This window comes from Terrapene carolina, unplaced genomic scaffold, assembly GCF_002925995.2.
Source record: "Terrapene carolina triunguis isolate 2854851 unplaced genomic scaffold, T_m_triunguis-2.0 Scaffold89, whole genome shotgun sequence".
In the NCBI taxonomy this organism is placed as follows: Eukaryota; Metazoa; Chordata; order Testudines; family Emydidae; genus Terrapene; species Terrapene triunguis.
Window position 1 is genome coordinate 54961 of NW_020664440.1, and position 16252 is coordinate 71212.

Below are 16252 nucleotides of genomic sequence, written 5' to 3' on the forward strand. Positions count from 1 at the left end.
GGCGGAGCGGGCTTTGCCGGGCCGGGGGAGACGGGCTGTGGCGGCTGGGCTGGGCGGGGCCTCCCCTCACGCGGGGGGAGGCGGCGGTGGTTCCGGGGGCGGCGCGGCCCCGCCGGGGAGGCGCGCGCCCGAGGAGTCCGGCGCGGGCCCGTTTGTTGTGTGGCGCTGCCGGGAGCGCGCAGCGAACCGAGACCCCGTGGGCCCGCTCGAGGCCCGTTGGCCTCCCGTGAGAGGAGGGGCGCGTCCCCGCCCTCTCTTCGCCCCGGGCGCGTCCCCGTGTCCTTCCCCCTCCCCTCTCCCAGCCGCGGGGCGGCCCTTTCCTGCGCCGCTGTTGCTCCCGGCCGCGCGCACGGGGCCGCTCGCTCCCGGCGGCGGGGGCGCGCTCGTCTCCCAGCGGCTGGGGGGAGGGGGGGCTCCCCCGCCCCGGACATGCTGCGGCCGGGCGCGGGAGTGTCCCGTCCCGGGGGCGGGCGGGCGGGCGGCCGCTCTCCGGGCTGCGCTGGGGGCGAGAGCGGCTGGTGCGGGGCCTGCTGCCGCCGCGGCGTGTGCAGCTGGAGAGCGGCTCTGCTGGGCCGCTGCGCAGGACCCCACCGGGCGGGCGGCCCCCCGGGAGCGCCCGGCCCCCGAGCCCGGCCGAGGGGTCTGGTCACGGGCCCGCAAGGGGCTAGAGCTCCTGCCTGAGTGACTGTCATTTCCTGCCCTGTCCGTCCCAGCATCTTGCCCCGGGCGTGGGGCTGGCCAGTTGTCCGCAGCTCTGGCTGACCCCAGACTTCTCTGGCCTGGAAGTTGTGTATCCACCCCAGGCACTGCTACAGCGCAGCTGGGCCCGCTCTCGCTTTTAGGGAACGTCAAGCGGAGATATACAGTAGATCTTCAGACCAGGCCTTGTCTATTCAGAGCCTTGGAAAAGCGCTGAGGCTCCTGAGTCCAGACATCTCTATTTTAGAGACAAAGCAAAGGTCGTAGTTGCTTAAAAGTTGCTTATATGCGGTGAAAACTGTTCACGAGATCAACCTTACTAAGCAATCTCCTGTCCTAGGAGACCTCTGCAAATTGAGTACCAGCTTGCTGCTCATTTATTGGAGAACATCTCCAGTAAGCACCTGATGGGTCAGGCTCTTGAGTGGTCTCTTAAGAAAGTTTTGCTGCATTGCACAAAACCTTAGTATATTTTGTAAAGTGGGTGAGTGGTTCAGTAAAGTACTAGTCAAGTCTGTTTACAGTTTTGTGTTTGTTAGCTGCAGCAAGAGAAGCAGATATTTTACATAGCTAAATTAAGAGGGGTTTAAAAAAGTCTTGAGGTGTAACCCACCATTTAACAGATGTGTATGGAGTTTAGCCTTCTTCCCCTTTAACACTGACTCTTTTTTTTTTTAGTTTTTGTTATCTCCTCAGAGAGCCTTAATTGGACTACTGGTCCCCAGCTCTGCCTAGTTACTCTATTCTACCTTGAACACTTGTGAGGAGAAAGGAGCAAGAAAAGGCCTCTGGACCTTATGGCAATATTTTTTTCCCCCACTGCTGCCTTGTTCTAAGTTTCAATAACTCCAGTGTCCATTGAAAAGTGTTATGTCAGTTCCAGCACAGGTCTCTGTCTCAGAGAAGAACATTCTGAACTCTACAAAAGATGTACATGGAGATCTGTTTGTTTTAATACATGTTCTTAAAATCTGGAAGTAAAACAAACTGGTTAGGAATTGGGCATGTCTTGTAATAATTAGTTAGGAACTATCTATTAAGGGTGTAGCATTATTATGATTATATTCATTTTGTGTTTTTCATTTTCTTAAGTCTCTTTTTAAAATACAATTTAACTTTAAAAAAAGAAAAGAAAAAAAAACTGGGGATAGAAAGGGCTTCTTTGTTCTGTCTTCTCCAGAATGTTACAAGTCTAAGAGCTCAGGACAAGTGCAGCAGAAATACCTGCAACATGGTGACTGGTGAGTCCAGATAGTCCACCTGCTGCAAATCTGTGTGTACATTTTCAGTATCTTTAGTCTAAGTTTTATGAACTAACCACTTATGCTCATGAACTTGAACTATTTTCCAGATCCTATTTAGTGGAAAATGCAATTAAGCTGAAAAGGGAGGAATTATATCCATGTATCCAAGCAGCAACCTTTGCTGGACAGTTTAAAAATGCATTCTGCCAAGTTTTAGCAGTGATGAGTATTCACTTCATTTTGAAATGGACTGTACATAATGGATAAACTGAGTGCATAAACTGATCCATCCTGATATTTTAATAGCTAATGGTAAAGGTATTTGCCTGCCTGCTATTATAAATTTGCGTACGTTCTAGTATAAAATATTTTTTTTGCTGTTGAATGCAATACTAACTTTCCATAAAGAGAATTATATTAAGTGTGTGCTTGGAAACCTGTACAGGTTTTTATTTAAAAAAATAAAAATCTATTTGTTGATGCTGAGTAATAAATATGCCTGAGGGAGGTGGTATGTTAGGTGGTCGAGGGGGGAGGCTTAGTCCTTTTTGTACTTTGTTTTTTAAACTCCTGCTCATTACAATGGAAAAAGAAGGCTTCAATACATGTTACCTTCCTGAATCTACAACCAGCACTAATACCTCTGCTATTGCTCATACTTTTGCCAAGGGGAAGAAGAGTGAAACTAACAAGATCCTGATCAGTTTAACTACTGCAGTTCCATATTTATGTAGGTAGCCTTGAAATGGACAAGAATTTGGTTGTCAGTTTAGCTGGGCTGCTGCTTAGAAAAACTGAGACTTGTTTTTAATTTCTCTCTCTAAATAAAAAGGGAGACTAGGAATGGAGCACTTGAGATTCCAGTCTGCCTCTTTCCCAATCTCTCAGGACGTTGGGAGAGGTAGAATAGCAGAGACTCCCCTACTCTTTGGTGCAAGGACCATCTTTGTTCTGTTTGTACAGTGCCTAACATAAGGGGGTGCTGGTCCATGACTAGTGCCATGCACTCTGGATAATATGTATATTCGATAATACTCCGAAGGTGCTTAGATACCACAGTGATAAATGCAGTGTAAGAACTTAGTAGAACAGCTGTCAGGAGGCTCTGGGATTGGGAGGGAGAGGAAAAGGAAACTTCCTTCCAGCTGACTGTAGGGGAAGTAAAAGTGGGCTTCTGATTTCAGCTGACTACTAGTCAGAAGCTAATTGAGAGACTGAACACCTGAGTCAGGTCAAGGGACAGTAAGTAAGAATCCCAGCACTTGTTCTACTTCCTCAGCTGTTGGAAGTAATGGATGGCACCTTGGTTCTCAAGCCCCTAGACCTCAGTGGTGGTGGGTCCCTCCTTATTTTTTATCTGCCTGTACTAGTAGATCTAGATTTCTGGGTTGTGGGTTTTTTTGCTTTTGGTTTTTAAGCTCTGCCACAGAGCAGTCAGCTGTATATGTGAAAACTGCTTCCAGCACGAGGATCAAGATTTTTCACAAGTAACTAGAGATTTTTTTGGGGGCGGGGGTGGTCGGTTTTTGGGTGCCAACCTTGAGACATTTGAGAGGAGTCTCTCAAAATTGCTGAGCACCTGCCTTCTGACAGTTAGGCCCGTTTAATGCATCTCAAATTGGGCACCCAAAGTCGCTATTCACGTCTGAAAATCTTAGTCAAGGTACTCAGGCCAAATCTCTGCAAACTTCAGTAGGCTTAAATTCCAACCAAACACACGCAAACATGGAAAACTTAACAATTCTCTACTTCAAAGTATCATCCTGGGTTTCTGTTTTCTTTCAGTGAGGTTTAATACTCATTTCAGAATTTGTTGATGAAGGCCTGGTGGTCTGCTGCAGCACTGAAAACATATTCGCAAGGCCAGGGTTTCATGCTGGTTTCAGCATGGGTGTAGATAGTGTCAAATGTTTTCTTCCTGAGAGAAGGTAAACTGTTTAAAGATGTTTGGAGTGTGTTCTTGGTGGCTTCTGGGGAAACTTGTCACTGAGTCGGCAGTGACATGAATAGCTTCGTTAGTTGTGTGTCACGTGTAGAGCTGGTTAGAAAGCTTGTCCAAGTGTAACTTCAGTGAAAGACAGATATTTTTTTAATCTCCCCCTCTTTTCCCCCCCCCCCCCGATTATCAGATAGTTGTATGGAAGCTTCTGCATGCTGGGTTATAAAACATTGTGGCCGAAGTACGGTGGCAAATGCAGCTATTCTGTATTAACATCCTTCTCTTAAATAAGTGAATAATGTAAGCTTGTACTTTTTATTTGTGTAAGCACAACAGTATAGTTGTGTTCACTATAATTGCTTAGATTTTTCCACAGGAACCCATTGCAGACACTTGTCACTTATTTTTAAGGTCCCATAAGTTCTGTTTTGCAAGAATTGCCTCTCACACATTCTCTGCCTTTTGAGATCCATACCTCTTTGACTGCAAGCCTGACCCACGTGCTAGTAGTGACTTGTATCCGAGTCCTTCCTGCATGTAGTGTCATGAGTGTGGTGCTGCCTGGCCAGATCGGAGTGGGATTCAGACCAACAATGAGAAACGATTTAGGGTCTGATCCAGCTCCCATTGCTAGAACTCTGTTGCACTTAATGTTGACAGCCTATTACTAAACCTCCTTTTGCTTGCACACTGCTTTAGAAATAACACTTTGGGCCACCTTGTTGAACGAATGTAGTCAGTCTCTTGTGACCAAATCAGTGCTGAAATGTAGTACAGGTTCTTTTTTCTCATCTATTATTTCTGTAGTCCCAATCACCATAATGTGTATATATAGTGTTATCTGTATGTGTCCCTGTCTCTTCTTCTGTGTACATAATTAGGCCCAGTCATCGAAAGTTCCCTATCCCAGTAATTGTGCCTGCAACCCCATATCTCCACACAGCATTTCATGACCACATCAGTAGTGGTAAGGTTACCATCTAAATGTGTTTACCCTTCACCACAAGTTATTACTGCCATAGGAACAAGAATACACTCACAGAAAAGGTGATAGTGAAATAGGAATACTTCTTGTATTTAAACAAGATAGGTCAGCAATTCAAACAGTACCTGTGAGATAATACCCCAGATGTTAATCTTGTTCTTGGGTGATTCCTCATTTTGGTTTTTTTTTCTCTGTGCTCTTACTTTCTCCCTGATCTTGTTGGTTTCTTTTGCTCTGTTTTCCTTTCTTCACCTTACATATATGTCCTTCCTACTATACCCTGCTTCATGTTGATTTTTTCCTCCTAATATTTGCTAATAGGAGTGTGAGGCCTACTGTTGTCCACTTTTTCAAGACCTCACTGCTTCTTTCCAGGTGCACCAGGCCCATTTAATGGAATCTTTGGATTTCAGCATTCTGTCCCCTGTCCTTTTAAAGAAGTCTGAAAATTCTGCTCCGCAAAGAGAGAGAATAATCCCAGTCCTAATCCCAGTGTAAATGTGGAGATACTATCACTTCATACTTCCCTATCTCCTCCTTCCCATTAGTTACCACAGAGTGTTATTTTGTTGCCTAATGGGTTATGATACTTGGTTCTGTCACTTCTGTAGCTATAAACCAATCCCTTAGGCAATAGCTTCTCAAATGTTCTTGATACTATATATAGTATTCCATGTTGTAAATGAACACATACAATTCAATAAGGGTTAATTTAGCCTATTCAGCACTGGTCTGACCTGGGACTGAGTGCATTACTATACGTCATCAGCAGGAGACAACACTCTGGAGAGAGCTCTTTATACAGGGCAAGTAAGCCTGAAGGGTGGGTAGCAGTGTCCAGTTGTGACTCTTAACAAGGGATTAATTAAAGAAATGCTTAGCTGCATAAAATGGCATGTAAAACTACAGCATTTGTCTCTTAAGGCTTCCGGCTGTCTCTGTTTGTCACGCAGAAATCCAATGTGTGTAAGATGTTCTCCATTGGCTTCATGTGTACCCTTGTACTGTATGACTATGAAAGTTGTGAAACAAGAGTCTTAACTTTCTCCTTTGTTAAGGAATCCTAAGGACCTTGCAATATGAATAATTCTCTGGAGAACACCATTTCCTTTGAAGAATACATCCGTGTGAAAGCACGAACAATCCCTCAGCACAGGATGAAGGAGTTTCTCGACTCTCTTGCTTCCAAGGGGCCTGAAGCTCTCCAGGAGTTCCAGCAGACAGCCACCACCACCATGGTATATCAACAAGGTGGAAACTGCATTTACACGGACAGCACAGAGGTGGCCGGATCTTTGCTTGAGCTTGCCTGTCCCGTTACAACCAGTGTCCAGCAGCAAACCCAGCAAGAGCAACAGATACAGGTTCAGCAGCCACAACAGGTCCAGGTAAACATCTTTGAATTATCATTTCGAATTTATGCATTAACTTGTAAGTCAGAGGTACAGGTGTCTACATTTGGGATGTGCAACATGCAGGTCAGAATTTTAAAAAGTAGGAATAATTTGAACACTAGTCTGTGGACACCTAGCTTTCCATGTATCAGAATTATTCTTTTTTCATATGAGAAGTTTGGTAGATAATGTCTCATGGCATTACTTCTGCAGAGCCCCACTATTGGAGCAGTTCCATACCTAGCAATGAGGTGGTGTAAACTTTCTGAGAAATAGTTGCAGTTTTGGTGTGTGTGCAACTCCCTCAAACCCTACATTTCATAGGAAGTGGCTATAAATACCCCATCCCGTCTAGTGGCCTATTAATTTTCTCTTTGCTTGCTGGAATAGTCATGGAACCAACCTCTCATTTTTCTGTTCTTTTCATAGAATAGTTCAGATAGGTGTAGGATACACCTGATAATTTTGGCTTAATTGTTGTAGTTCTTGGGCTGTTTTGAAGTTTTGCTGGTTTTGGGTCACCTTGTGCCTTGCCCAAGCTGGTAAGATCCATCTAACAAAAGTGAAAGGCATTCTCCTTGCCCTGCTATTTTCTGTTTCTTATGGGCCTGAAAAGTGTTTTGTGCCTTGGGAATGGCCACTCAAACCCAGATTGTGATATCTGCAAGGACTTCTCTGAAAGTCTGAGGAGAACTCTGACGCTTTCCCGGGGTATCTAGGGTTGTGAGGCACCTTGCTAGCCCCTGCCCTTAGCATGAGGAAGCCTTGTCTGTGCCTGCCAGGGATCAGCTCCCCAACAAGCCACAGGGTAAACAGGCACTCCCCTCCAGACCTGCTCAGTCTCTACTCCCTCTCCACAGGTTAGCAATATCCACACTCCAACCTTTGAGCCTTCCAAGCATCCCTCTGGAGTGACAAACCCTTGATGCACCAGTCACTCACTGAATTCACAGACCCACTGCTCCCAAAGAAACACTGTCATTGTCAAAGCACTCAGATCTGTATAAAGTGAAAGTTTGTTTAATGAAGTACTGCATAGAGATTCAAGAAGTAGCAAGTCAAAGTATTTGAAACACATGGTTACATGTACAATAAAATCATTATATGCCTTCTAGAACCTAGATTTAGTTAACCAGATACTGTCTTGTCTAATGAATTAGCTTACCTGGTCTTTGCAGTGTTTTCCAGCCAGGTTGGTTGTGACCCTCATTTCATAAGAAAGAACATGCTGACAGTTCATCTCTTCTCAGTGAAGGATGAAGGGTGTCTTTTTGCACCCAAAGGAATACCCGCAACAATCCATTGTCTTTACTTGTAAACAGGATCCCCCCATGCTAATGTTTTTTCCTGTGTGCTGCTTTCTAGTTGTCTTTACCGAATCAATTAGTATTCGACTCAGACTATAGATAGGCCACCGGACAATATACATATGACCAGCCAGAGAGAGATGAGCATCTCGTCCCTCCTACCTGACAGGAGAAAATTTATCACCACTTGGTGACTTGCCTTAACTTGCATATCCTTAAGAACATAATTTTCAGCACAGAAATATAACTTCTTGAATATTACCTGTATATGTGTTTCACAATGACTACTGGTTCTCGATAGAGACCTTACATGCCCCACTCTGGTGAATTATTATGCCTATAAGTGACCCAGAGGATCCCTGTAAAACCCCATGCATCCCCTTGGTGCCCTCTGTCAGTTGGCATCAAGAGGTTCCTGGGTCACAAGGACTATGCAGTGGACTCTGTCCCTGCAAAGGACTGATAGCCTGTGAGTGTAGGAGACCTTTCCTAAAATGGACCCCCTGGCATGGCCCCTGTGCAAAACCTCAATGCAAATCCCAGGCTAAAAGGGGCCATTCTCTTGTAACGATATCCTGTAGGGAACCCTTGAAACCGTTTCCAGGGTTCCCTACAGGATGTTTTCAGGGCCTGAAGCTGGGGTCAAGGAAACCCCTCTTGTGTCTTTTGGAAACTACTGATACAGTATGGAAGGAAGGAGGGGCTCCAGCAAGGATCCTGTTGAGACTAACCAGACACCATGGAAATGGCTTTCCAAGATCTTGATAGTCCCAAGAAGGGTAGGATTGTCTTATGAATGGTCCAACTGACCCAGATACATACAGAGAGGTGCCCACTGGTTCACCCTGGCCAAAGCACCAATAGTCAACACTTTTTGAAGGCTCTGGTGGAGGGAATGTCAACATTTGAAACCATCAGTGCTAAGCCTACTCATGCTATGTGGAGTCACTCTTGGTTCCTTTTTCTCCTCCTCAGATGTTGTCTTAACCACTTCCTTCTGTGCTCTGAGTGACACGAGGGCCTTTCAGAACACAGTGGGCCAAACAGCATAGCTCTGGGGATTCCTTTGGCAGCTTTACCCAGAAAGTCATACGCTGACAGCTTGGAACCCACCCACATTTCTCCCCCGGCTGTAGGAAGCTCTGCAAACTTTTCCCTTCTTCCCCCCTCCCCCCCCTCGCTTCCTGCACCTATTGCTCCTCAGCTGCAGGAGGGAGGGATCTCTGTATAGGGATCTGCTCCCCCATCTGCCCAGAACCCCCCCCGATGAGCCCCATTGTACCTGGACCACCCCAACGAGCCACCCTGATCCAGGCCCAATCAGCTTCATCTGGATGCCCCCACTGAGCCCCCCCATACCCAGACCCCCCTTCCGAGATCTGTGATCTCCCACCTCTGTGCAGCCAGTGGCCTGTGCTCCCCAATGCCATGCTAGAGCCGCCACATTTATTTGACACACACAATTTTCAGAATTTTAAAATATTGTGTGCAGAATTTTTTAATGGCACAGAATGCCCTCAGGAGTAGAGAGGTTTGGGAATGCTTTGAAGTATGGGCCAGGCATTGCTCTCTAGCAGCCCCTACTGGATCACTTAAGGAGTGGTGTTGGTTACACTAGCAGGGAGTGGCTTGCTACAATGTAGGGCTGTTGGAAGGATAAAATATTGAAGATTTATTATTGGAGGGAGTGGGGGGCAATGGTGATAGGAAAGCAAAGTAGGAATAGGTTCAGTATCCCGTTACTTGGGTCCTCACTCAGTATCTCAGTTCAGATTAAGTCAGTTTGGTGACAGTTAAGGATGTTGAAGGTTTCCTTAGCTTCTGGAGAAGCTGTAAAGAATTAGCAGCTCACTAAGCGTGATTCTTTAACTGTGTCATCCTCCCTTCTTCCTGGGTTTGCCTCTTACCTAGGTTCTACATCTATGGATGTCTGGAATAATGGGTACACAAACATAGGAACAGTTTTACAAGACATGCTAGTATATCAGTAGTTAGGATTTAGCTCTTGGGGAGTAGCAGGTTGTCTCAGGCCTTGCCAATGAAACTCCTTTCCTCTTCTTCTCCCTCGATTTCAGTAGGTATATGATCAGAATCTAAAACAAGGGTTAAAATAGGAAAATGCTGGTGGCGCTGCCCTGGCTGTTTCTAGGAATGGAGATGGCTTTTGCTTTGAAATAACCAGTCTTGCCACCTTTCTAGCTGCACTTTCCTACAGTTGGAGATTGTCGTCTTAGTATGTAATAGAGAGCCTACTCCCCTCCAATGAAATAAGAAATAAAAGTAGTGCCTTCTCCTGGGGACTAACGGCATTTTGGGTTGTATAAGTAGGGGCATTGCCAGCAGATTGAGGGACGTGATCATTCCCCTCTCTTCGGCATTGATGAGGCCTCATCTGAAGTACTGTGTCCAGTTTTGGGCCCCACTCCACAAGAAGGATGTGGAAAAATTGGAAAGAGTCCAGCGGAGGACAACAAAAATGACTAGGGGGCTGGAGCACATGATTTATGAGGAGAGGCTGAGCGAACTGGGATTATTTAGTCTGCAGAAGAGAAGAATGGGGGGGGAAGATTTGATAAGTGCTTTCAACTACCTGAAGGGGGGTTCCAAAGAGGATGGATCTAGACTGTTCTCAGTGGTACCTGATGACAGAACAAGAAGTAATGGTCTCAAGTTGCAGTGGGGAAGGTTTAGGTTGGATATTAGGAAAAACTTTTTCACTAGGAGGGTGGTGAAGCACTGGAATGGGTTACCTAGGGAGGTGGTGGAGTCTCCTTCCTTAGAGGTTTTTAAGGTCAGGCTTGACAAAGCCCTGGCTGGGATGATTTAGTTGGGGTTGGCCCTGCTTTGAGCAGGGGGTTGGACTAGATACCTCCTGAGGTCCCTTCCAACCCTGATATTCTATGATTCTAAGAGGTGCAGAGCTTTGTGTACATTAAGGCAATGGAACAGACTTTCTGATCTGAAAAAGTGAATATAAGGAAAGCAGTGGATACCCTGAGAATATGAAGCACAGAGCAAAATATCTTTTTAAATGTAAGGGACCCTGTCAACCTGATCAGGCCCCCCTTTGTGCACTGAGATCTATCCAGCATTCTGGGAGTGGTTTCTAGTGTCGCAGAGGGCAGCAATTAAAGCATACACCCCTTCATTGTGTGGCGGTCTCTGAGAAATTGGAAGATTCTTGTCCTATCAGCTTTTCATTCACATTCTTCTTGTTTTGTGTGAAGCTGTGAAAACAACATTGCTTTTTTTGTTTACTTCCTATTTGTATCTCTGCATCACTGATATCGGGACCACCCTACAATGAGGGCTTGAGTACAGTTAGTGTATTTTAAGTAGCTGTGCAAAAATAGTGCTGGGTGGTGGGGGTTTTTTGTCCAGGTATCTCTCATTGTGTTTTGAAAATCCAAGCCTAAAGAGCACCTGAATGACTTAAGCATGAGTCCCATTGAAAGTGCTTCTAAGGCACTTAGGTGCTTCTGAAAATCCCACCCAAATTTTTATCTCTGCCTCTTTTAAATACGGGACAATAAAGACTGATTTTTGTAGATGAGATGAGTATTGGTGAATAAAGGAAAAGAAATTACAAACTGTGAAACATTAGCCCATGTGTGACTTCATCTATTTCAGTTAACTGCCTGGTCAGATCATTCATTGATGCAGCTTTAAGTTGTGTTATTGGCAAAAGGCCAAATGATTCTTGTTACCTTGTAGGAAATCATATCAAATCCACATCTGCATTACAGTGTGGTGCACACTGCTCTAGCCCTGCAGTAGGAACGATTAAAGTTCGTTGTACTTCCTGTGAGTAGAATCAGCTCTTTTCAACAGGAGGGGACGTAAAAAAATGGTTCTGTGAATGATGCCTCCTTGCCTACCTCAGTTTTCCTTGGCAACTTTTAAGTTATTGCAAATGAATCCTTGAAACATTTTAATAAGACCTTTTGGAAATCTGAGCTTTTCAGGGAATGGGCGTTTTGGGTAAGGATCACTGTTTGGGTGCTACTGCAATACACACAACATAAAAGTGAGAAACAAAGTCCCCAGTCAGTGCTAGATCCCCGTTTTGCAAATGGAAGTCCATGCCCCAAAGAGCTTACCGTATAATTTTGAATCCAATAGGTGGGCCAAATAAGAGGGAAGGATAAGGAAAATAAGAGCATGCAGTTACATAGCTTAGCTCTTGGTTCCAGATGGCTCCAGATTGTCAAACCTTTAAAATAAATTTGCTACCCCCGAATAATGTGTTCCATGGCCATCATTGGTTCCCTGGTTTCTTCTAAACATCATAGAAGTGGGATTTGCGGCAGAAGAGAGTGGTGGCCTTGTCGGTTAACTCATGTGAGGAGTTCCATGCAGCCCCTTGTGCTGGGAAAGAATCATGTGGATGTTTATGGAACAAGCAGAGAAATGGCCATTCAAGGCTAGTATAATTGGTAGAGCAATGGGGCGGGTGCAGTATGGTAACAGGAGCAGATGAGTATGGAGGGACAGAGTTGTAAAGGGCCTTGAAGATGAGGACAAGTTTTAATTTGGTGCAGTGCGGAGCCAGTAGAGGGATTGGAAGATGGGGGGGGGGGGGGGACATAGCTTCATAAAAGTATAGGGTTGGAAGGGACCTCGAGGTCATCTAGTCCATCTGCCTCAGCAAGAGGGGGACCAAGTAAACCTAGACCATCCTAGACACACGTTTGTATAACCTGTTATTAAAAATCTCCAACAAGGGGGATTCGACAACCTCCCTTGGTAACCTGTTACTGTTCTTAACTGTCCTTATAGTTGGAAAGTTTTTCCTATCATCTAATCTGAGTATCCAATGTGGCCAATGACAGGCCTGGAAGAATATTTATAGCTGTTAAAATGAGAATAATTGAATCTTGGATTCCTGTCGGTCCTGAGACTGACTGTCTGGTGATACTGGCAGAAGGAGTTAGCGTAGACTCTTTTGAGCTTCTTCCAGATACGATGGTGAAATGTAATGTCATCAGTGTGTCTGTGTGAAGTTGCTTCTCTGTGAACCTTAGTGATACCTTGGGGTAGTTTTGACTCCATAGCTTTAGGAGAAAGAGGAAGGTAGGATTCTTTTTTTTCCTATACTAAAAATCAAGATTGTTCTTTGGGTGTAAATCTTCCCTTGCATTATTTCAAACCAAGACTATGCAATGTGGTGTTAAATGCCTGAGAACCTGAAAGTGAAATTAAGCATGTTCTTCTTGTCTAAGCAGAGTTAAATGGAAATGACGAACAGGTAGCTAGACTCTCAAAATTCCTCCAGTTCTGAAAATCTGTGGCAAAGGTTACTTAATTAGGAAAACATCAAAAAGCCATTTTTAACCTAAAAGTGTCCCTTTCATTTAAACCACAATGTGTTCGAGGTCTGCAATTCCTTCCAACGTGATACCCATTCATTAGTGTCCAGTATCAGGGGGTAGCAGTGTTAGTCTGTATCCACAAAAACAACGAGGAGTCCGGTGGCACCTTAAAGACTAACAGATTTATTTGGGCATAAGCTTTCGTGGGTAAAAAACCCACTTCTTCAGATGCATGGAGTTTCCATTAATTAGTGCTTCTCTTAGTCCCAAGGTTAGATAAGTCGACCTCAGTTTCTATGTATAAACACTATACCCCTCCTCTAAGAGTTATCCTAATTTATTTTAGTTAGTGCCCATTATGTGTGTGAAGTGACATGATGATTTTGGGGAACTGAGCAGGAACGAAACCTATTGCCTCATTCTTGAAGCATCCTACAGATGGAGAGATTTGTGAGTCAAACGTTTGCATTTTGTAGCAAGGTGAATATTAAAGAATGTTAACACAAGCATTATGATTAAGGCTACGTTTTAGTCACAGGTATTTTTAGTAAAAGTCATGGACAGATCATGAGCAGTAAAAAAACCATGGCCTGTGACTAAAACTTGGGGGCCCGGGACCCCCGCTGGTGCTGGGGCGGGGCAGGTGGTGCCGCACAGCCTGGGACCCCTGCTGGTGCTGGGGTGGGGCAGGTGGCGGCGCACGGCCTGGGACCCCCCGCTGGCTCTCTACCTGGCTCTGCCCCTCCCTTTTCTTCTTTTCCCCCCCCCCCTTCCCCGCAGCAACAGTTGGGGATGAGGGAGCTCTGGGTGGTGCTTACCTGGGGGGCTCCCTGGAAACGGCAACATCTCCCTCACTCAGCTGCTAGGCGGAGGTGTGGCCAGGCAGCTCTGTGCGTTGCCTCCACCCAGAGCACCAGCTTCGCAGCGCACATTGGCGGGGAACCGCAGCCAGTGGGAGCTGCGAAGCCAGTGCTCTGGGTGGAGGCAGCGCACAGAGCTGCCTGGCCACACCCCCAGGTAAGCACCACCCAGCGCCCCAATATCCTATCACATGCCCCTCCCCCTCTCACACCCAAACTCTGCTGCAGGGGTGGGGCACGGTGGCCCAAGACTGCCCATGGGGCTGCCTGAGCCACATCTGGTGCAGGGGCTGCTGCAGAGGTCACGGAAAGTCTCGGAATCCATGACCTCTGTGATAAACTTGCAGCCTTCATTATGATTAATGTGTTTGCATCAGGTGTGACCTTCTGTTGATTTGCTATGAGGTAGGCTGGGTCTCTAACGGTGCACGTTCTATCAGTGCTGACAGTTCTGAAGGGTATTCTCCGCTTCCTGGGATGCCCGATGTCTGTTTTATAGACTGGAGTTGTTTGGGAAGTGGTGTGTGATACCGTTTGTGAATTTCTTCAGTTGAGAGGTGCAATGAATTGTGCTGAGGAAATCCAGCATTCACTCTGCCTTCCCTTTGTCAGATCGCTTTGAGATCTCCTTAGGCAAGATGCTTCTCTCTTTTCCTATACTTCCTCTAGGATCTTGTTGATCAGGATTAGTATAATAAATTAATACAAAAGTGAGCACATCGGAGAGCTCTAGAATATAGACCGTATTGTCTGTTCATGGCCTCACCATTGAACTAAAGTTCTTGTGTTTGAGCACTAACGATTGAACTTTTGCTGTTATAGGTACAAGTCCAGGTCCAGCAGTCCCCACAACAGGTCTCTGCCCAGCAGCTCTCTCCCCAGCTCACTGTCCACCAAGCCTCAGAGCAGCCGATACAGGTCCAAGTTCAGATCCAAGGCCAGGCACAGCAGCAGGCGTCCCAGACAATACAGAGTCAGTCTCTTCAGAGCCCTAGCCCATCTCAGCTGCAAGCGGCTCAAATCCAGGTGCAGCATGTACAGACTGCCCAACAGATCCAGGCCACTGAGATCCAGGAGGAACACATACAGCACCAACAGATCCAGGCCCAGCTTGTGTCTGGACAGGCCATTGCTGGTGGCCAACAGATCCAGATCCAGACAGTTGGGGCACTGTCACCTCCACCTTCTCAGCAGGGCTCACCACGGGAAGGCGAACGGCGGATCGGCACCGCTAGTGTCCTTCAGCCAGTGAAGAAGCGTAAAGTAGATATGCCTATTACTGTGTCATATGCTATTTCAGGGCAGCCAGTTGCCACAGTGTTGGCCATTCCTCAAGGCCAGCAGCAGAGTTATGTATCTTTAAGGCCGGACTTATTAACAGTGGACAGTGCCCACCTATACAGTGCCACTGGGACCATTACTAGCCCCACTGGAGAGACTTGGACCATCCCTGTTTACTCAGCTCAGCCACGTGGTGACCTTCAGCAGCAAAATATAACCCACATCGCCATCCCCCAGGAGGCCTACAATGCTGTCCACGTCAGCGGCTCGCCAACAACGCTGGCTGCTGTGAAGCTGGAGGATGACAAGGATAAGATGGTGGGAGGTGCATCTGTAGTGAAAAACTCACAGGAGGAAGTGGTGCAAACTATCGCTAACTCGCTCTTTCCAGCACAGTTCATGAATGGCAACATCCACATTCCAGTGGCAGTGCAGGCCGTGGCAGGGACGTACCAGAATACAGCTCAGACAGTGCACATATGGGACCCGCAGCAGCAACAGCAGCCCACACCCCAAGAGCAGGGGCAGCAGCAGCAGCTACAAGTGACTTGTTCTGTGAGTAAAACTGCTTCTGTTATGCATGCCCTTGATTTTAATGACATGTTGATGGTGTGAGGGGAGAGATGCTGTCTGTCAGGTATCCTGTGCTTCACAGGATCCTTCTAAATATTACATGTCTACATTCCAATCATCTACGCATGTCACTGAGCATTTGACCAGTCCCCAGCTGTGCATCTGTGTGTCATGTCAGTCACTTTGGACAGGGGCATGATTATGGGGGGCAAGAATCAGAAGGTGAAACTGCTGTTCTGGCCTCTAGTGTCAATGAGGCAGTATACTTGTAGCAAATTTTATATTAGCAGGTATTTTTAATACTTCAATACTCTCCTGTGCTGAGTTAATGTTCTGAGCTGTTCTTGTTACTGTATTGGAATAGAGCCCCCGCTAGTGGAACTAATGTGATGCACCAGATGCTAGCCACTTCACCAGTCACTTTGAATCACTCCGCTCAGAGTAGCACCAGACACTTGACAGAAAGCTGAGGGTTTGTCAGCTGATGGAACACATCTCATTGATGATCAGATGTACCAGTCTGTCTCTACACCATGTCCCGTTTCTAGTAAATGCCTGGTGTGCAGGAATACAGACATAATATGAATGGGTACTGGAAACTAATTTAAACAGCATCTTTTTTTAGAGTGCTTGGTGTACACAATGGCCAAATATCTTG

General features: G+C 46.1%; 1 protein-coding gene across 6 annotated transcripts in view; it reads left to right on the forward strand.

The window, feature by feature from the left end:
- QRICH1 (glutamine rich 1) overlaps nt 1-16252 on the forward strand; it is a 29920-nt gene that overhangs the window by 117 nt on the left and 13551 nt on the right. The window contains exons 1-4 of one of the 6 annotated variants that reach the window (XM_024204875.3): nt 497-1940; nt 3729-3871; nt 5926-6255; nt 14563-15576. In XM_024204875.3, the coding sequence (XP_024060643.1) occupies nt 5947-6255; nt 14563-15576 (1323 nt within the window). In that variant the 5' untranslated portion in view covers nt 497-1940; nt 3729-3871; nt 5926-5946. Of the gene's footprint in view, nt 1-496; nt 1941-3728; nt 3872-5925; nt 6256-14562; nt 15577-16252 lie in introns of those variants that run through there. The other 5 variants (XM_024204874.3, XM_024204876.3, XM_024204877.3 and 2 more) reach the window with 5 other exon arrangements.